Source organism: Peromyscus eremicus, chromosome 15, assembly GCF_949786415.1.
Source record: "Peromyscus eremicus chromosome 15, PerEre_H2_v1, whole genome shotgun sequence".
NCBI classification, from domain to species: Eukaryota; Metazoa; Chordata; class Mammalia; order Rodentia; family Cricetidae; genus Peromyscus; species Peromyscus eremicus.
Window position 1 is genome coordinate 20,301,090 of NC_081431.1, and position 17,408 is coordinate 20,318,497.

General features: G+C 40.3%; 1 protein-coding gene across 2 annotated transcripts in view; it reads left to right on the plus strand.

Annotated features, from left to right (window-relative positions):
- Rgs7 (regulator of G protein signaling 7) overlaps window positions 1-17,408 on the plus strand; it is a 386,347-nt gene that overhangs the window by 355,868 nt on the left and 13,071 nt on the right. For both annotated transcript variants that reach the window (XM_059280689.1, XM_059280690.1), the window contains exons 12-15: window positions 1,029-1,139; window positions 3,281-3,406; window positions 8,983-9,169; window positions 10,282-10,371. In XM_059280689.1, the coding sequence (XP_059136672.1) occupies window positions 1,029-1,139; window positions 3,281-3,406; window positions 8,983-9,169; window positions 10,282-10,371 (514 nt within the window). The remainder of the gene's footprint in view (window positions 1-1,028; window positions 1,140-3,280; window positions 3,407-8,982; window positions 9,170-10,281; window positions 10,372-17,408) is intronic.

Genomic DNA, 17,408 nt, shown 5'->3' on the forward strand with positions numbered 1-17,408 from the left:
CATATAGAAAGACCATCCCACAGCACTTCCCCTTTTCTGTCTAATCAAAAAGGAAGATTTTTATTTTAACATAGTGAAATTACATATAACAAAACAGTTTATATGGATGTGCATGCACTGTGTTGGCGCCAAATGTAGATGGAAGTTTTCCTGTGTCCTACAGCTATTTGGTCCCAAATAAACACACAGAGGCTTATATTAATTACAAGCTGTTTGGTCTATGGCCCAGGCTTATTACTAACTAGCTTACTCATCTTAAATTAACCCATTTCTATTAATCTGTGTATCATCACATGTCTGCTGGCTTTACCTGAGTTCCATAACCTCTTGCTTCTCAGGTGGTGGCTTGCAGTATCTCCTCTGACCCTGCCTTTCTTCTCCCCATATCTCTCTTGGATGTCTTGCCTGGCTGTCTCTTGTCTTGCCATAGGTCAAAGCAGCTTCTTTATTAACCAATGATAATAACATATTTTCACAGCATACAGAAATGCCATTCCACAGCAACTTAGAAAATAAAATAAAAGTCTATTCTTAATAAAAAAATATATATGCTGTTTACTTAATGAGTCTCCCAAGTAGACCTTTCCAACTTTACCCTCCTCTGCTTAACATTTGGTTTTGATATCATTTTTTTAAAAATTGTTAGCTAGATAATCCTATCTATATTTGAGAGAAAATTTGTCTTTCAATCCTTTCTTCAACTTGTCTACAATCTGTTCTGCTATGATTGCCTTGGCTAACGAGGATAGAAAACATCCTCAATACTTACTGCTCAGGCAGAGCTGACCATGTAATCTTCACAGGAGCATATTCACATCCATGTACAGGCTGGGAGGTAGAATCCTCAACAACATCTACCTGTCAGAACCATAGTGAGTTGTTGCATGTAGGTTGTCCTGGATTTCTTTCTGTAATGGATGTGAATTTCCTAGCCATCTCTCTTCATGTTGTTTCCCTTACCTTGAACCAAGTGTAACTTCAGGTTGAAAAATGAAGCTGGAAATCTTTTCCCTCTGTTTTCTCCCTAGCCTACTAAGTTATACGGAACAGTATGTAGAGTATGACCCGTTTCTTGTGCCACCTGACCCTTCCAACCCATGGCTCTCGGATGATACTACTTTCTGGGAACTTGAAGCAAGGTAAAGACATGGTCTCTTCCTTCCAAATATGTCAGCTACTTAAGAGTGTATATGAAACAGCAGAGTCAGGAGCTGGCACCTTGTAAAGATGATTTTGCTTTTTCTCTACATTGTCTATGATTTATCATTCTTAGTGAAAAAGAGATTCTGGGCACATGCTTCTTGGTCCACTGAGATATGCCCTGCTGCTAGAGCGCTGTTCTAACATTAGAAAGGATGGAGTCTAGTCATTCATGGCAACCTGAATGGAACTGTAAAGCACTGTGTTAAATAAAACAAGAGAACTACACGATCTTACAAAATATAAAAATGCATAAAGCTGAGAGTAAATAGTGGTTCACAGAGGCTAGGGAAAATAGGGGAGAAAGAGGCATAAGGAGAGATTGATCAATGGGTGCTAAATGACAGTCCCACGGGAGCTGGTAGCTCTGGCGTGCTCCTTGACAGTAGGGTAACTGGTGATATCTATGTGTTGTGTATTTGAAAACTCCAGACAAAAGGATCCTGAATACTTTCACCTTAGAGACATACTACTTAAGGAGATGTATTTACCCTAATTTAAACATTGCAGAATGTGCATATTTCAGAATATCACATAGTCCTCCATATAGATATTTGAATTTTATACATTCTAAAACTTTAATTTTAGGAACAAATTTACATTGCTAAAAGAACTGGCCCAAAATTAGGGGTGACATTTTAAAGGTGGGTTAGTCAGAACTCAGATCTTTGGTTTTTCTTTTTTTTTTTTTTTTTTTTTTTTGGTTTTTTTTTTTTGGTTTTTTTTTTTTTTTTTTTTTTGGTTTTTTCAAGACAGGGTTTCTCTGTGTAGCTTTGCACCTTTCCTGGGACTCACTTGGTAGCCCAGGCTGGCTTCGAACTCACAGAGATCCGCCTGCCTCTGCCTCCCGAGTGCTGGGATTAAAGGCGTGAGCCACCACCGCCCGGATAGATCTTTGGTTTTTAAAATTCAGCTCCTTGCTAATAAATCATTTGAAAAATCCATATAGTCACATAGGCCTGTATTCAGGTAAAATGGATCCCAAATCCACACTTCCTTAAGACCAGTACAAACATGCCTGTATAAACCCCATTTAAAACTAAATGAACTCACCATCAGTACAGAGAAACTGACTTTTAAAAACCCAAGCACAATTTAGAACCCCAGATTTCCTCGGTGAGCTGTGTGGGGCATTGTGGCATCAATCTTGAAGCTCATCAGAGGTGAGCTTCATGTCATGTATCTTTACAAAGACAGGATTAGTATTCAATAGCACTTCTGTTTTGTTTTGCTTTAGGCAGAGTCTCCTGTAGCCCATGTTGTCCTTCAACTCATTATGTAGCTAAGGATGGTATCCACCTCCTTATCCTTCTACCTCCACCTCCTAGACACTGGGATTGCAAACCTGTAATATCACATATGGCTCCAGGTTGTATTTATGGGTCATTTCTCTTATATCCAGCCATGGATCTTAAACATCTACCAATTCAGAAGACTTCAGTCCTGAGTTTTATATATATATACAATGTGTATATTCATATTTTATTGCAGCAGAGTAATTTGTAGAAATGAGGTCTTCCAGGCACATCATTCCAAGGATGATCTACACCACAGACTACAACTGTATAGTAGTTGAAATGGGACTCCGGGTAACAGTGGCTGGATTTTTGCCCCATATTCCTTGTATGAGAGAATCACATTATAACACGTTATGCATCAGCTTTTTCATATATAAAATTAGAGGAGGAATGTCAGTCTTATAAAGTTGGTAAGAATCAATCCAGACTCTTAGTTACAGATTGTGTTATTAATCTAACTTCTATCTCACAGTAATTTCATGAAGAACAGTCAATCAATGACATATTACTGTTCTAGAAGATAAGCTAAAAATGGGCATTATTCTAAGGTATACATAATAAAGAAAATAGGAATTGGTCCAGGCATAATGGCACATGTCTTTAATCTTGTCACTTGGGAACAGGTGTAAGTGGATCTCTATAAATTCTAGGCCAGCTTGGTCTGCACAGTGATTTTCAGGCAAGCCAGGGCTATACTGTGTGATCCTGCCCTACCTTAACCACCCTCCCAAATGGAAATTGTAATGAAAAGAATATATTTAGCTCTATTTTCTCTCCCACAGCAAAGAACCAAGCCAACAGAGAGTAAAGCGATGGGGTTTTGGCATGGATGAGGCATTGAAAGACCCAGTTGGAAGAGAGCAGTTCCTTAAGTTTCTAGAATCAGAATTCAGCTCAGAGAACTTAAGGTAAGACACATTTTGTTGTTATGAGCCAAAAAGCCATTGTTTTGTCTAGTTACTTTAGATGTAATAGATCTGTTACTCTCATGGTATCACAATGATGTAAACAACTTCATCTCTGACACCTAAAGATGGAAGAAAGATAGCAATACAAAAACTATCCAGAATTATCAGTTCCTTTTCATAATTTATTTTTATATTTCCTCTGAATTTGTTGACTATATAAATTTAGAACTTTTAAAATTGACTCCATAAAGAATTATAATTCCCAGACCAATGTTTTGACAAAATGGAAAATGTCTGTATCAGTCAGGGTTCATGCCATAATGCCCAACAGAAACAAAAGAGAAAAGATATACTTTGGCTCACAGATTCAGGGAATTTTAGTCCTTCATGGATGGCAGGAAAGCATGGCAGAGCAACTCAGATCATGGCAGTGGGAGTGTGTGGCTAAAGTTATTCACATTATGCTGATGTAAGAAGCAGAGAGCATGTACACACAAATGTTTTATATATGTGTGAGTGTATGTATTTCTTCAGCTGTCTATTATATGCCTGTCATGTTTCTTTATTAAATGATAAGGCTCCCACAGCCTTCTAAAATAGCACTACCAACTGGGGACCACACACACATTCAAGACATGGGGAGCTCCTTTAGGGAGCATTTCAGAGTTTAATCACAACAGTGGTCACTAGTACTTGTACAGTGATTTCAGAACATCAGCATTTACTTTTCAATATTAACTTCCAGTATCACTTTTCCAGAAAGAAAGAGAGTGAATATCTCAAAGATCTTGGAACAAAAGTCGAAGGGGAGCTTCTATACTGTGTGCCTTTAGATGCAATAGAGCTGTTGATCACTTTTCAGCTTTTTAGCTAAGAAAAAGCACAACAGAGCTGTTAAGACTAACTGATGCATGGAGCAGAGAAAGAGGTCAGGGTACTTGTTTTGCCCATCTGTCCAAAACACCATCCTGATCTGTTGTAGTATTTTCTAACTCAAAGGACACCTAGGAAAAGCTTCTTAAAATATGAGGCATTTGAGTGGATGTTCATAGATCTGCTTAAGATGATTAAAGCATATGTTTTCAATACATGATTTTTTTTTTCCTTTTTTCCTGGGAGATTCTCTGTTCATTGTTCTTTGAAACCTGATGTCCTGGGGTTTTGTTTTGTTTTGGTTTTGGTTTTGGTTTTGGTTGTTGTTTTGTTTTGTTTTTTTTGGGGGGGTTGTTTTTTTTTTTTTTTGTCATGCCTTCCTAAGCTCTGTGGAATTAATTCATTTATAGAAGAATATTGGCATCTATTTTTTTTTTCATGAGAACTAAGCTAGCAAAGAACTATTGCATTCTTCTTAGGAGCTAATCAGAAAAATGCATGAAGGTAGCAGAGGCCTCAGAATTGAAGCTGAACGATGACAGTCAGAACCGGAATCCTTTCGTTTTCCCTGTATGTCTGTCATGGATTCTTGGATGTGCTTTCTTGTTATTTTAGGGGGTTTGCAGAAGCCTAGGGATGTTTGTTGGGTTTACTGAGTAAATTTTTCAAGAAAACAAGTGGCCGCATGGGATGCTGAAGCTGAGTCCTTAGATAAGAGAATGGAGAGGGATACCTAACCTAGAGCCACCACAGACCTTTAACAGAAGTGGCTTGCAGGCTGAGAGTGGGTGATGAGAAGACGACCGGGCTGAAAAGGAAGAGCAAAGGCGCAGCATGGTGTGTGAACACTGGGCTTCAGGGAGGAGCCAGGTCACCGCCAAGCCCTTACTTCTGTTACGCCTTTGCTATTTCTTGTGTTTAATCCTATGCCGTACTAATTTCCCCCCAAAGAAATTATAGACATGACCTCTTAGGGCTGAGGAGGTGGCTCGGTCAGCAAAGTGCTTGCCCTGTAAACATGAGGACCTGAGTTTGATGCCCAGAACCCATGTTAAAAACAAATCCGGGCTCGTTGGCCAGCCAGTCTCACCAAATCAGTAAGCTCCAGGCCAACGAAAGACACTCTCTCAAAATTTAAGGTGAGGCTGGAACTGTAGTTCTGGGTAAAGCACTTGTGTAGCATGTGTGAGACCCTAGGTTCAATCTGTGGTACTTGGATTGGATTGCTGATATAATTCAAAAAGTCAAAATGCTTTCCCTGAGACCCACAGAGAAAAGAGAGAACCAACTCCCACAGGCATATCCACATTAACACCTCTCTCTCTCTCTCTCTCTCTCTCTCTCTCTCTCTCTCTCTCTCTCTCTCTCTCTCTCACACACACACACACACACACACACACACACACACACACATGCATACACCCACCGGTAATAAAGAAAATGAAAGTAAAGAAAAATAAAGAGGATGGCACATTCAGGAACATGTACACACAAATATTAAATGTTACATATACATATGTATTTCTTGAGTTATCTATTGTATGCCTCTCATGTTACTTTATTAAAGTAGATAAATGATAGAAAGACACAGCTGTGAAAAGCATTTTGAATTCCCAATGTACACTATGTTTTATGCATACTACTTCTCTGAGTATACTATATAGTGTTTTGCCTCCATTATTTCTGACAAATATGAATCTAATAATCAAAATATGCATGTATTTGCTCTTGCCTTATTTCCTAGATAATCAAAACATGTCTAAGTCAGATCAGCATCCTGTACAAGGTCACAGTACACTAAGTGACATTTTTGTTTCTTATGAACCAATATGAACCTCCTGCCCACCATTGCTCAAGTCTAAACCATATCCTAGCTTCCACTAGTATCCCTCTCCCACACCAAAGGCATAGTGATCCAGAGAGCAAGCAGGGCTGATTTGCAGTCAAATGCCTCTCAGTACATCTTTGTCTAAGCAGAAGCAGTCCCTAAACTACAGTCTAGAGGGACTGCTTCCATGGGACTGCACCACTTCAGTTATCAGGATGAGAAGAGTCAAGAGATGCTACTTACCCATCTGCTTACTCCTGAAACACACCCTCTGTCTTCCGTTGCCAACTTTTTGCTAAAACAATATGGTAATAGCAAGGATTTTATCATTAACCATGTAAAGTTGTGCCAGGCAGTTTGAGATGCCCTTTATGTAACTTATATCATTGAACTAGTCACTAGTTCCATTAGTTACTAGTGGTACCCCTGATAGATGGGCTTTTCCATGCCACTGTACTGATGAGGAAATCATGATATGGGGATGTCAGGGGCCTCCTTAGAATCCAGCTGCTATCAGGTGAAGAGTGGGATTAAAACTGGTACCCTCTCCATTTTAATTAGCTAAGCCAGCTGTGCCAACGATAATGATGACAGTACAGAAGGTGGTGCTGTTGTTAGGGAAACGGTGTGATGGAGCTGTTGTGAGAACGCCATCTGCTCCAGATTTCCCTGGGCCAGCCTTCACTAAATCACCTCTTCACATCTTCACTTCCTTCTTCTCTAACGTGGAGAGTGCGTCGCGGTGTGGATGTTGTAAGGACTGCAAATACTTGGAATAGTACCTGCACCTATATACGGGTATACATGCTCACATTAGCACTTCAGCACTTGGCTCCTTTCCCCTTATTTTCAGGTCCATTTAATTTCTGATGTCAGTTCAGGTAGAGCAGCTTCCCTGGACCCCTTCTTCCTTCCACATGCCCACATGTGTCAGGACCCTTTCTGCTTCAGCATTCTCAACTCTCTAGTGTGTACGACCACAGACACTCCAGTGTACTTCCTAGCATTGCAGCTGTTTCAGTAGGGATGTTTTTCTTTGTTAGTGCTCTGTTTGCAGATAAAGCCCTTCCTGTGGTGCTTCAGTGAGAGTGAGACTATACAGGACCAGGGCTCTGGCACATCTGCTTTTAATAAAGGCCAGTGAAAGTCGGTGCTTTTCAATCTTTCCTTCTAAAGGACTTTTTGAATTACTGGGGAGGGAGAAGCATATAAAATCAAGAGTTAGGGGGCTGGAAAGATGGCTCAGAGGTCAAGAGCACTGACTGTTCTTCCACAGGTCCTGAGTTCAGTTCCCAGCAACCACACGGTGGCTCACAACTATCTATGAGATCTGGTGCCCTCTTCTAGCCTGCAGGCACACATGCAGGCAGACCATTGTATACGTAATAAATACATTAAAAAATAATAATTCTGTGTGCAAACAGGGCCTCCTTAAATACAAAACAAAACAAACAAACAAACAAACAAAAACAAGAGTTCAAGATCATCTCTAGCAACATTCAAAAGTCAAGACCAGCCTGGGCTACGCAAGACCATATCTTAAAAAATCAAAAATATCCAGTTGGGGACCCCTCAGCCATTGGTTCATAGTTCATGTGTTTCCATTCGTTTGGCTATTTGTCCCTGTGCTTTATCCAACCTTGGTCTCAACAATTCTCGCTCATATAAACCCTCCTCTTTCTCGCTAATTGGACTCCCGGAGCTCCACCCGGGGCCTAGCCATGGATCTCTGCATCCAGATCCCTCAGTCGTTGGATGGGGTTTCTAGCACGACAATTAGGGTGTTTGGCCATCCCATCACCAAAGTAGGTCAGTTTGGGCTGTCTCTCGACCATTGCCAGCAGTCTGTTGTGGGGGTATCTTTGTGGATTTCTGTGGGCCTCTCTAGCACTTTGCTTCTTCCTATTCTCATGTGGTCTTCATTTACCATGGTCTCCTATTCCTTGTTCTCCCTCTCTGTTGTTGATCCAGCTGGGATCTCCCGCTCCCCCAAGCTCTCTTTCCCTCAAACCTCGCCCTTCATTACCCCCACTCATGTCCAGGCTGTTTATGTAGATCTCTTCCATTTCTCCGTCCCCAACTGGATCAGGCCCTCTGAATGGGTGAGACAGTTGATTGGCTTGATCTGTTTGGGAGGCATCCAGGCAGTGGGACCGGGTCCTGTGCTCATTGCATGAGTTGGCTGTTTGAAACCTGGGGCCTATGCAGGGTCACTTGGCTCAGCCTGGGAGGAGGGGACTGGACCTGCCTGGAGTGAGTCTACCAGGTTGATCTCAGTCCTCGTCCTCAGGGGAGGCTTTGCTCTGGAGGAGGTGGGAATGAGGGGTGGGCTGGGGGGGAAGGTGAGGGGGGTAGGAGGGGGAAGAACAAGGGAATCCGTGGCTGATATGTAGAACTGAATTGTATTGCAAAATTTAAAAAATAAATAAATAAAATAAATATAAAAGGTGTACACCACCACTGCCCAGCTCTACCCAAAATTTCTTAACATTACATTAAAAAGGTTTAAATCTCCTTTAAAAAAAAAAATCAAGCCGGGCGGTGGTGGCACACGCCTTTAATCCCAGCACTCGGGAGGCAGAGCCAGGCGGATCTCTGTGAGTTCTAGGCCAGCCTGGGCTACCAAGTGAGTCCCAGGAAAGACGCAAAGCTACACAGAGAAACCCTGTCTCGAAAAAAAAAAAATCAAAAATAAAACTAACAAAAAATAACTTTTAAGCCTTTGAATATGACTCTTGAGAAAAAAAAAAAGGAAGCTAGTGGGAGACTGATATTGGAATCCCCAGAGAAAATGAGCTTGCTAGAGAAGTGAATGAACATTACAAGAATTCCCAGGTGTGCCTTTGTGGCTCAGAGATCCTGTGGTGTTTTGCAGGTTCTGGCTGGCGGTGGAGGACCTGAAGAAAAGGCCTATCCGAGAAGTACCCTCTCGAGTGCAGGAAATATGGCAAGAATTTCTGGCTCCTGGGGCCCCCAGTGCCATTAACTTGGATTCTAAGAGTTATGACAAGACCACACAGAATGTGAAGGAACCAGGACGATACACGTTTGAAGATGCTCAGGTCAGTCCATGGTTTAACCTCTCAGACCCATGAGGCCAACAGTTCTCTGAGCTGTTTAAATCTCAGGTAACTGGACACAAAATAAGTTTCCCTGATTGAGGACAGAACAAAGACATTTCAAAGTAAGTCATCTTTTAACCCTTGGGAATGTGATTTTTTTTTTAATATAAATTCAGTGTTTGTACGTGAGAATTCCATGGATACTCTCGCATTATGCGTAAACTCTAACACTAACTGATGGTTTCACTAGACTTGGAAGACAATGGAACATATAAATTCCCCCAAACTGCTGCAAACAGAGCAGAACCTCCCAGGTTTGGATCAAGTTGGAGTTAAATGAACATATTCTTTTCTTTGCTTGTCTCTGTTGTCCATCAGCAGCCATCAGTAAAATGCAAGAGAGGCTAGGGCATAGCTCGTCAGTAGAGCACTTACATAAAGTGCATAAGACTTGATCCTCAGTCCAAAGGGGAGAGAAGAGGGAGAACTCTGCACACTTACTAGGAACAGATGACTAACCGATCACCATATAAGAAAAGGAAAAGCACATGGGTTTGGAAATTTGTCATTTTACTAACCCAACAATTAATTTCAGACTTGAGCGTTGAGCTAATGTAAGTGTAGAAGATAATTCATCATGGAATTGGTCCCAAGAGTGAGGTCTACCCAGGCTGCCTGGCTCTCCCAGCAGCTGTGGGTTCCAAGAGCCTCTAGGATGACTGCACAGTCTTGGTGTCATATTATCCACTTTGGGCTTGGAGTCATCTTCAAGATAACAGATTTGTTTCAATTCTCAAATGTTCCACATAAATTGTCCCATTGATTTGAAGTTATTTCTGATGTCCCCCTGACTAAATTCTATGATTAAAATGATCACATATGGTTTCTCCTCCTGAGTAGCTCCCAGCCCAACGTAAACATTGATCTGGAAAAGAAATGATGGACTAAAAGATCCAAATGTCCTGTGAACATAAGGTGTTCCTATTAGCACTACAATTGTTATTTTTAGCTACTTCTGCATTTGTTCTTTAGCTACCTGAGTGTCCTCATCATAGTGCCTCGTTCTTTCATTAAACTGATAAAGGAGCCCTTCACCCATTCTCTCTTTCCAGGAGCACATTTACAAGCTGATGAAGAGTGACTCATACCCCCGCTTTATAAGATCTAGTGCCTACCAGGAACTTCTACAGGCAAAGAGAAAGGTACTGGTTCTTTGTGACCTCTCTTGACCTTAGTTCCTAGTTATAATTAATAAGAGTAAATATCTCTGCTGAGCCAGGGTTTCAAAAAGATGGTAAGTATCCATTCTCTAAGACCTTTCCCCTAACCCATCCATTTCTAAGGGTCATTTAAGTTGGTTTTGTTCCTGTGTGTTGATTGCTCTGTGTATCATTTTTTGGTTGTTTTTGCAGATGTCAATGCTTTACAAAGGCTATTACGTGCTGTTTTCGTGTTTAATATTAATCTTTAGTATTTCTAGTTAAAATAAATGAAAAACTCCAACTAGAAAAAAGTCAAGTGCTGAAACTCGAAGATGGTTTGGCTTATTTACAAAGCTAGCATGTATGTTTATAGCAAAATATAAACTTACTTTTTTCAAGGATAGCTGCTAACATGCTATAATGTTGGCAGATGAATATTTTCATTTGACTTATATCCCAAACTACTTAGTATCTTGGTAACCTATTTCAAACTAAGATGATAAGCAAACACATCTGGGAAGTAATAGTAGTAGTAGATTCACTAATTAATTAATATTTGCAATCAAAGTCTTACTATACATAAATGCCTTCTATGACCAATGTAACAATGAATAGAAAACCTGTAGAAAAAAATCAACATTATTCATTGTTTTTTAATGTAAAAAAAAAGCCCATAGATTACATTTCTAAGATTTAGCTACAGTTCTGTTAATTTATCATTTAAACTAATGTGAATTTTTTTCATAGCTCATTGCCTTTACAGATAAAAATAGTTGCAAGTGGCTATACTGCCCAGTGTGGCAATCGTTGATGTTTAAAATTAATTTTAATTAATTGAAACTACACAAATTTCTAGCCAACTGACACAAATTTGGAGATACGCAGGTCAGTCCATGAACTAACCTCTTAGCACCACGAGGCTGACCGCTCTTTGCCGTGTTCAAAGTTCAGGTAACTGGATATAAAATAAGTTTCACTGACAGAGGACAGAACAAAGACATTTCAAAGTCAGTCATCTTTGAAACCCCTGGGAAAGTGCTCAATCACTACAGCCAGAGGCTTTAATAAGAGACACAATCAAGAGACATATTCATCCTTTGAGCAAAGTCTAGCCTCCAGAAATTCTCCATCAAATTAATGTTATCTGCAGAAATTCAACCTGCATAGACTATTAGGAGTTGATTCTAAAGAAATCCCACTAAATTTTCAGATATGTAGGCTTTGCAAATGTCAGCATAAAAGCTTGCCATATCTTTCTCATTTCCGCTTACCTTGATTTTGCTTTAAATTGCACCATTTTGTTTGCTCGAGTATAATTTTGGGGTTTTACGGTGAAATCACTCATGAGCAAAGAAGCTGGATCCAGAGATGAGAAGCATCCCCTGGCAGCCCCATTACCATGTGGTCATGGGGTTCATACCTGAGCTTAGTGTAGCTTTACTTTACCATCCTGTCTTTTTCTGTTCTGTTTTTCTTGCCTTTTTTCTTTTTAATGTTCCCTTGTCTCCCTTAACCCTACCCCACACCACACATTTAAGTCTGGAAACTCAATGGATCGCAGAACATCATTTGAGAAATTTGCACAGAATGTGGTAAGTTTTTCTTCTTGAGGAATTACAAGTCGTTATCTCCAATGAAAATTTTCCTATTTTTAGTCCCCTTGCCCATCTTGCATCCTTTGACACCAAAAGTATTGTCTTTATTTAAACCCATAATCCTGCTTCCTGCTTATCTTTCTCCCAACCCTTTATAGAGTAGAAAAAAGCTGTCATGCAGGAACAACCGCATGGGCTGAACTAAGGTTTGGAAAGAAGTGTATAGCATGATGTATTCAATGAAGGAATAAGTTACTCTTTGTGTCTGTGTTCCATGTATCCTTTTCCTTATTAAGGATAATTGCATGCATTTCTCTGCTCTTGCCCTCAGCTCTTCATTATGCTTAAAAAATGAAGACAATGAAAGTTGTGTGTTTTCAACCTTTAAAAGGAGAAAAAGACCAATTAAGCAGTTTGAAGCCAAGTGCCTATTGGTAGCAAGCCAATTTCCCTACCCTAAAAAAGACCCACCAGTTTCCTGCTCTTATTCTGTATTCTCCACAAATGTGTTGGCGATTGTTGCATTAATCTAAGAAACCAGTAGCTATCCTCCCAGGATGTTCTTAGCCTCTTGCCATGTGTTTTGGTGATATATATTTGTTTGTTGGGTTCTCTTGTTATTTTTTATTTTATTTATTTTTATTTTTATTTTTTTGTACTGTGCCAGCGCCTTTGGAACTTTCTGACATTGTGTAAGCTCAAACTAAAGACTTCAACACATTTATTTTTATAGGGCAGAAACATCCCTATTTTCCCATGCCATAAAAACTGTACACCAACACTGAGGGCCAGCACTAACCTGTTATGAAAAGAGGTAGAACAATCTTGGTTTCTACTCAAGTTTGTCTGCATCATCTGTGGAGTCGTGTGGTTAGCTCCATGCTGCTCTTTGTATGTGTACGTGTGTGTGCTGTGGCTTTTGCTGTGATGGTCAACTTCAGTGGAGTTATGTGTGCTGAGATATAAGCAACCTGAATTCAACAAACTCAATGTTTGTTTTCAGTTTCCTCCAAAGACCCACCACTCGATGGGAAATGCTAATCTGCTCTACATCTGTTATGACAGCATAGCTTATTTGAAAGACTTTAAACAGCTACATAGACTTTGAACAGTCAATGTGATTGCATCAATTAAAAGGATAGAGAATGAAGAGTTCCAGGAATTAATCACAGTACACACTTCACAAAACTTTGGCTATCTCTGTTGGAAACCTTAAGAGAAGGTTTCCTTTTAAAATATCTCATAAGTCACAATGGAGAAAGACAATGACAAAATATCTCCCTAAGATTTTTACTGGGAAAAGAAGCCACGATATATCATCAGGTACTCTGGGTACTGCTAAAGAATTATTTAAAGTTAATCCCTTTCTGATATAATGTGGAAAGAATATTTTTTTAAGATTGTAATGGAAGTTTCTGTGATAGAATTTAAAATAGTAACATGACTTGGAGGAGATGGAAGGGAGATGTAAAATATCTTTTTTCCAACTCCAACTCCTATCTGACCTACTTCCATATTTCTGAAATAGTACTGCATGGTCCACACTGGACACCTTAAGAAAAGAAAAAAAAAAAAACAGTAAGAAGTAAGGGGAAGCTGGCCTTGATCAGCTCTCCCTTTCACCAAAATTGATACAGTTACCAGATAAGTTGCTAGCATCTTGGGAATCTGTAGAAGGAATGGAGAATAGTTCAAAGTGCCTAGGGGTATCAACAAAATGTCAGTATGCATGGGGAGAGCTGAACCCCTTCTATTTGGTGCTATGTGTAGTTGGAGAATGCTCAGATGGAATGACATTTAACTGTTTAATTGGATGACTAGGACTCACTAATCAAGAGGGGCCAAACCCTCTTTAAAAGAGAGAGAATGGGAGGCTAGAAAGGCTGAAGAAAAAAGTTAAATTCCCCCCCCCTCTCTCTCCCTCCCTCCCTCATACACACACACACATACCTACATATAAAACATACTAATTACTTCCAGATATCCCTCAGAGAGCATGAATTCTTTTCCATCCGAGAATTTTTATTGAATATTCTGTTTGGTGTTGCTGTGAGGAAATCGTTAAGGAAATTAAAGGTCTCAGAATGAACCTAGAGTGAGTTCAGGCTCCATGAGCGGTACTAGGAATCATTAAATATTGATATGCTAAGTTTTTATCAGAGACTGTTATAGGATCAATAAAATAGTTTCAACACAAGTAAAAATAGGAGATTGGGGGAAGGTAGAGTTTTCATAAGCATTTCAATGGAGCCCTAGGTGCAGGTGGCTCTGGTAGAGCAAGGTGGCGCCATGAAGGACAGTCTGCAAGTCAAAATGGAACAGAGGAAACAGGCATCAACAGGTCTCACTGTGAAACTGGGGGAGATGAGATGACAACACCCATTACTGAGATTACTGACTTGCCATGGAACAGGCTCTGCACCAGGAACGTTGTGTCCTGTCAATTAATCTGACCCTAAGAGGAGGGAATTATAGTGCATTTTCAGTCACCCTTTTTATAGGTGGAAAAAAAAAAAGAATTGGGACGTGCATCTTCAAAGAATATGATTTTCCCAAAAAGTCACACAGCGAAGGAGCTGGCCGTGACCAAAACCTTATTTCCTATTTGCCACCCCATCACAGCCTCCTCTCCAACTCAGATCCACTTCAGGGCCATGCTGATTTTAGGGAGTTCAGTTTATGTGTTTCCATACAGCACATTTGTAACTTGGGCGGTAAGAACAGATTCATGATGTTCCCCCCTCAGGTCAGAGTCAGTGTTTTGTAACCAGTGTTTCACAAAGCCAAGGGAACATTCATTAGTTATCTGACCTACCAATCACCCCCCCACCCCTGCCAAGCACATTAGAGGATCATCCTTACAGCAGAGTTGCATAGTAGTAGCTTCAGTGTTCTCAGGAGATCTCTTCCCTATCATATGTTCGTTTGTTGTGTGTATGCTCAACAATCCCAGGGTGCTTTGTGGCACGTGTTACCTTGCTTTTCCGGTGAGGCCACTTCCCCAGCATCACTCTTTGTTGAGTATTATAGCCAGGATTGGAAGGAGAGTTTGCTTACTTGAAACCTATTATTCACTGCAGACTGTGTTTGTTCTTTCTGCTACGCCCAAAAGAGAGGATATGAGTATAACTCACATTTGTGCAATGCCTTCACACTGGCTTGTTTCAAGGGGGAAAAACAACCTAATTACCTGTGACATGCACTTTTGTTTCTCTATTTTTCTTATCATTAGAGAAATTCCTTAAGGTCTGTCTTTCAAAGGTCACTGTGTCCTTTTGTGACCTCAAGTGTCGCTCATACTAAGTTGGCTTTATCCTCCTCTCCTACGGAGCCTGTGTTTTACTGAGTGTGAACATCGTTTCCTACCCCCTTCACCATCAAGTGCATCACCACTTCTCCTTCTGTTGAACTGCCATAACGCCTGCTTAGCACAGGAGCCTCACAGAAGAACAGATAGGACATAAGGTGGAAAGAGTGCATGAGGATTGATCAGCAATGCTATCTGTCAAGGTTCATAAATCATGTATCAGTGACTCATCTCTCCTTCACTTGTGTGAAGAGGAAATTGAATCAGCTTGGCTTTGCGTTAGAAAAGTGGCAACTGTAGAAATGAGTACTAGGGGATGGTAGTGACAAGTTCCCAGGGATTCAGCAAGCTAACCTCTTTTTGGAGGATAGTTTTGTTCTGTTCCAGTGAAGACAGTTATCTTTAGAGCCTTTCAAAGAATCGGTAGAAAAGCTGTAAAGGTCTTCTGAGCCATGCCATTCCCGCTGCTCTGGCCTACTTGTGCAAAATGGAAGCACTGAGCTTTGCCATTACCTTCTGGAGACTGTAATTCACGGTCTGGAGCAGTGATAGAGACTCTGTGCCAGAACTGATTCTTATTTTGTGATGTTAGGGAAACGACCCTGGGCCTCACACATACTGGTTAATACTATACCACTGTAATAACCACATCAGGTCCCACTTTCTGAGACAGTTTTCACAGGAGGCTAGCTTGACTGGGAAAGGAGTTGATCTTTCTGAAACAAATCTTCATTAGCAATGTAGCCCAGTAGGATAAATATTGACAGGATAAAACACAAACATGAAGCATTAAACAAAGAAAAAGAGTCAAAACTTAATTACTCTTGAATGTTTTTTTTTTGTTTTTTGTTTTTTTACTAAAGCTAGTAAGTTGGTTTTCTTTGTCAATTTTGAGATAGGGTTTCCCATCATAGCTCAGGGTTGCCCTTGAACTCTCTACCATCTTGCCTTTATCTCCTGAGTGACAGGGTTTCAATGGTTCACCACACTCAGTTGCAATGAAATTCTTTACCTACTTTTATGCAGAATCTGTGTTAGTGGCAAAATATTCTTCAGCCTTAGAGTTTGACATGCTTGTTTAACAGCCCAGCATGAAGTCTAGATCTGTGTCTTAGCATGTGAGTTTTTGAAAGCATTTCAACTGCTGGACCCCAGCTTCCCCAACTATATATCTCACTACCCTGAATCAGATCTTCCCTTATTTGTTCATGGCCATTAAAGATCAAAAGATGATAGGTATCCTTCAAGTTAAATATAGATTTTCTTCTCTTGGTATATTCATTTAAAAATTGAACTCATTGTCTAATTGTAATATAACTGTAAAAGTAAACATTCTCACTTGCTCAATCTCATTCTAGAGCTCATTTTTCCCTAACACAAGCCCTCACACCAGCCATAGAAATGATCCATTCTGGTTGGCAGGAATAGACTTCTTACTTTCCTGTTTTCCAAAACACTCATGTTATTCTTCAATGGCAGAAGCCCACCCCTGCCGACTAGTTCCTCAATTGCTGAAAGCTGAGGGCAATTTCCAGGGGTCTCGCCTTGTTTTCTAAATTCCCAGTCTTTGAATGAATGACTTTTAAGTTGGTTTTTATTAAACAATGTAAAAAAATATACTGTATAATCCCCTCACCATGACTGTAAACATTTGGGGAGTTTGGTACTGTTATGCTGGGGAGTCAGGCCCTGAGTGGTGTTGTGAGCTCTATGTGTACAGTACCTTTCCTTGCCCATCCCTGGATAACTTCTGTTTAGGAGAGATCCAGGGCACTTCTGGTTGAGACTTGGCTGTTTAGGCTTCCCATCACCATAAGGTAGCTGAGAAAGATATATGTAGTCTTAACCATTACAAATACTAGACCAGAAAACTGACCTGGGAATCTAGCATGCACTTCTGTGTTACACTCCCACTGTTGCTGTATGGACTGTTAGACTAATCTTTAGACCATTTGTCAACATTGACATATATTGTGTCTCTGTTGTATGACAGGACATGTGCTTCTCCTATGTGCTTTTTTAAAGGTAGCCAGTTGGACTGGGATGTCGCTTTGTATGTAACAGGGTTTTTGCTTGGCATATGTGAGGTTCTGGGTGACACACTCAGCACCACAAAAACATTTCTTCAAATATTG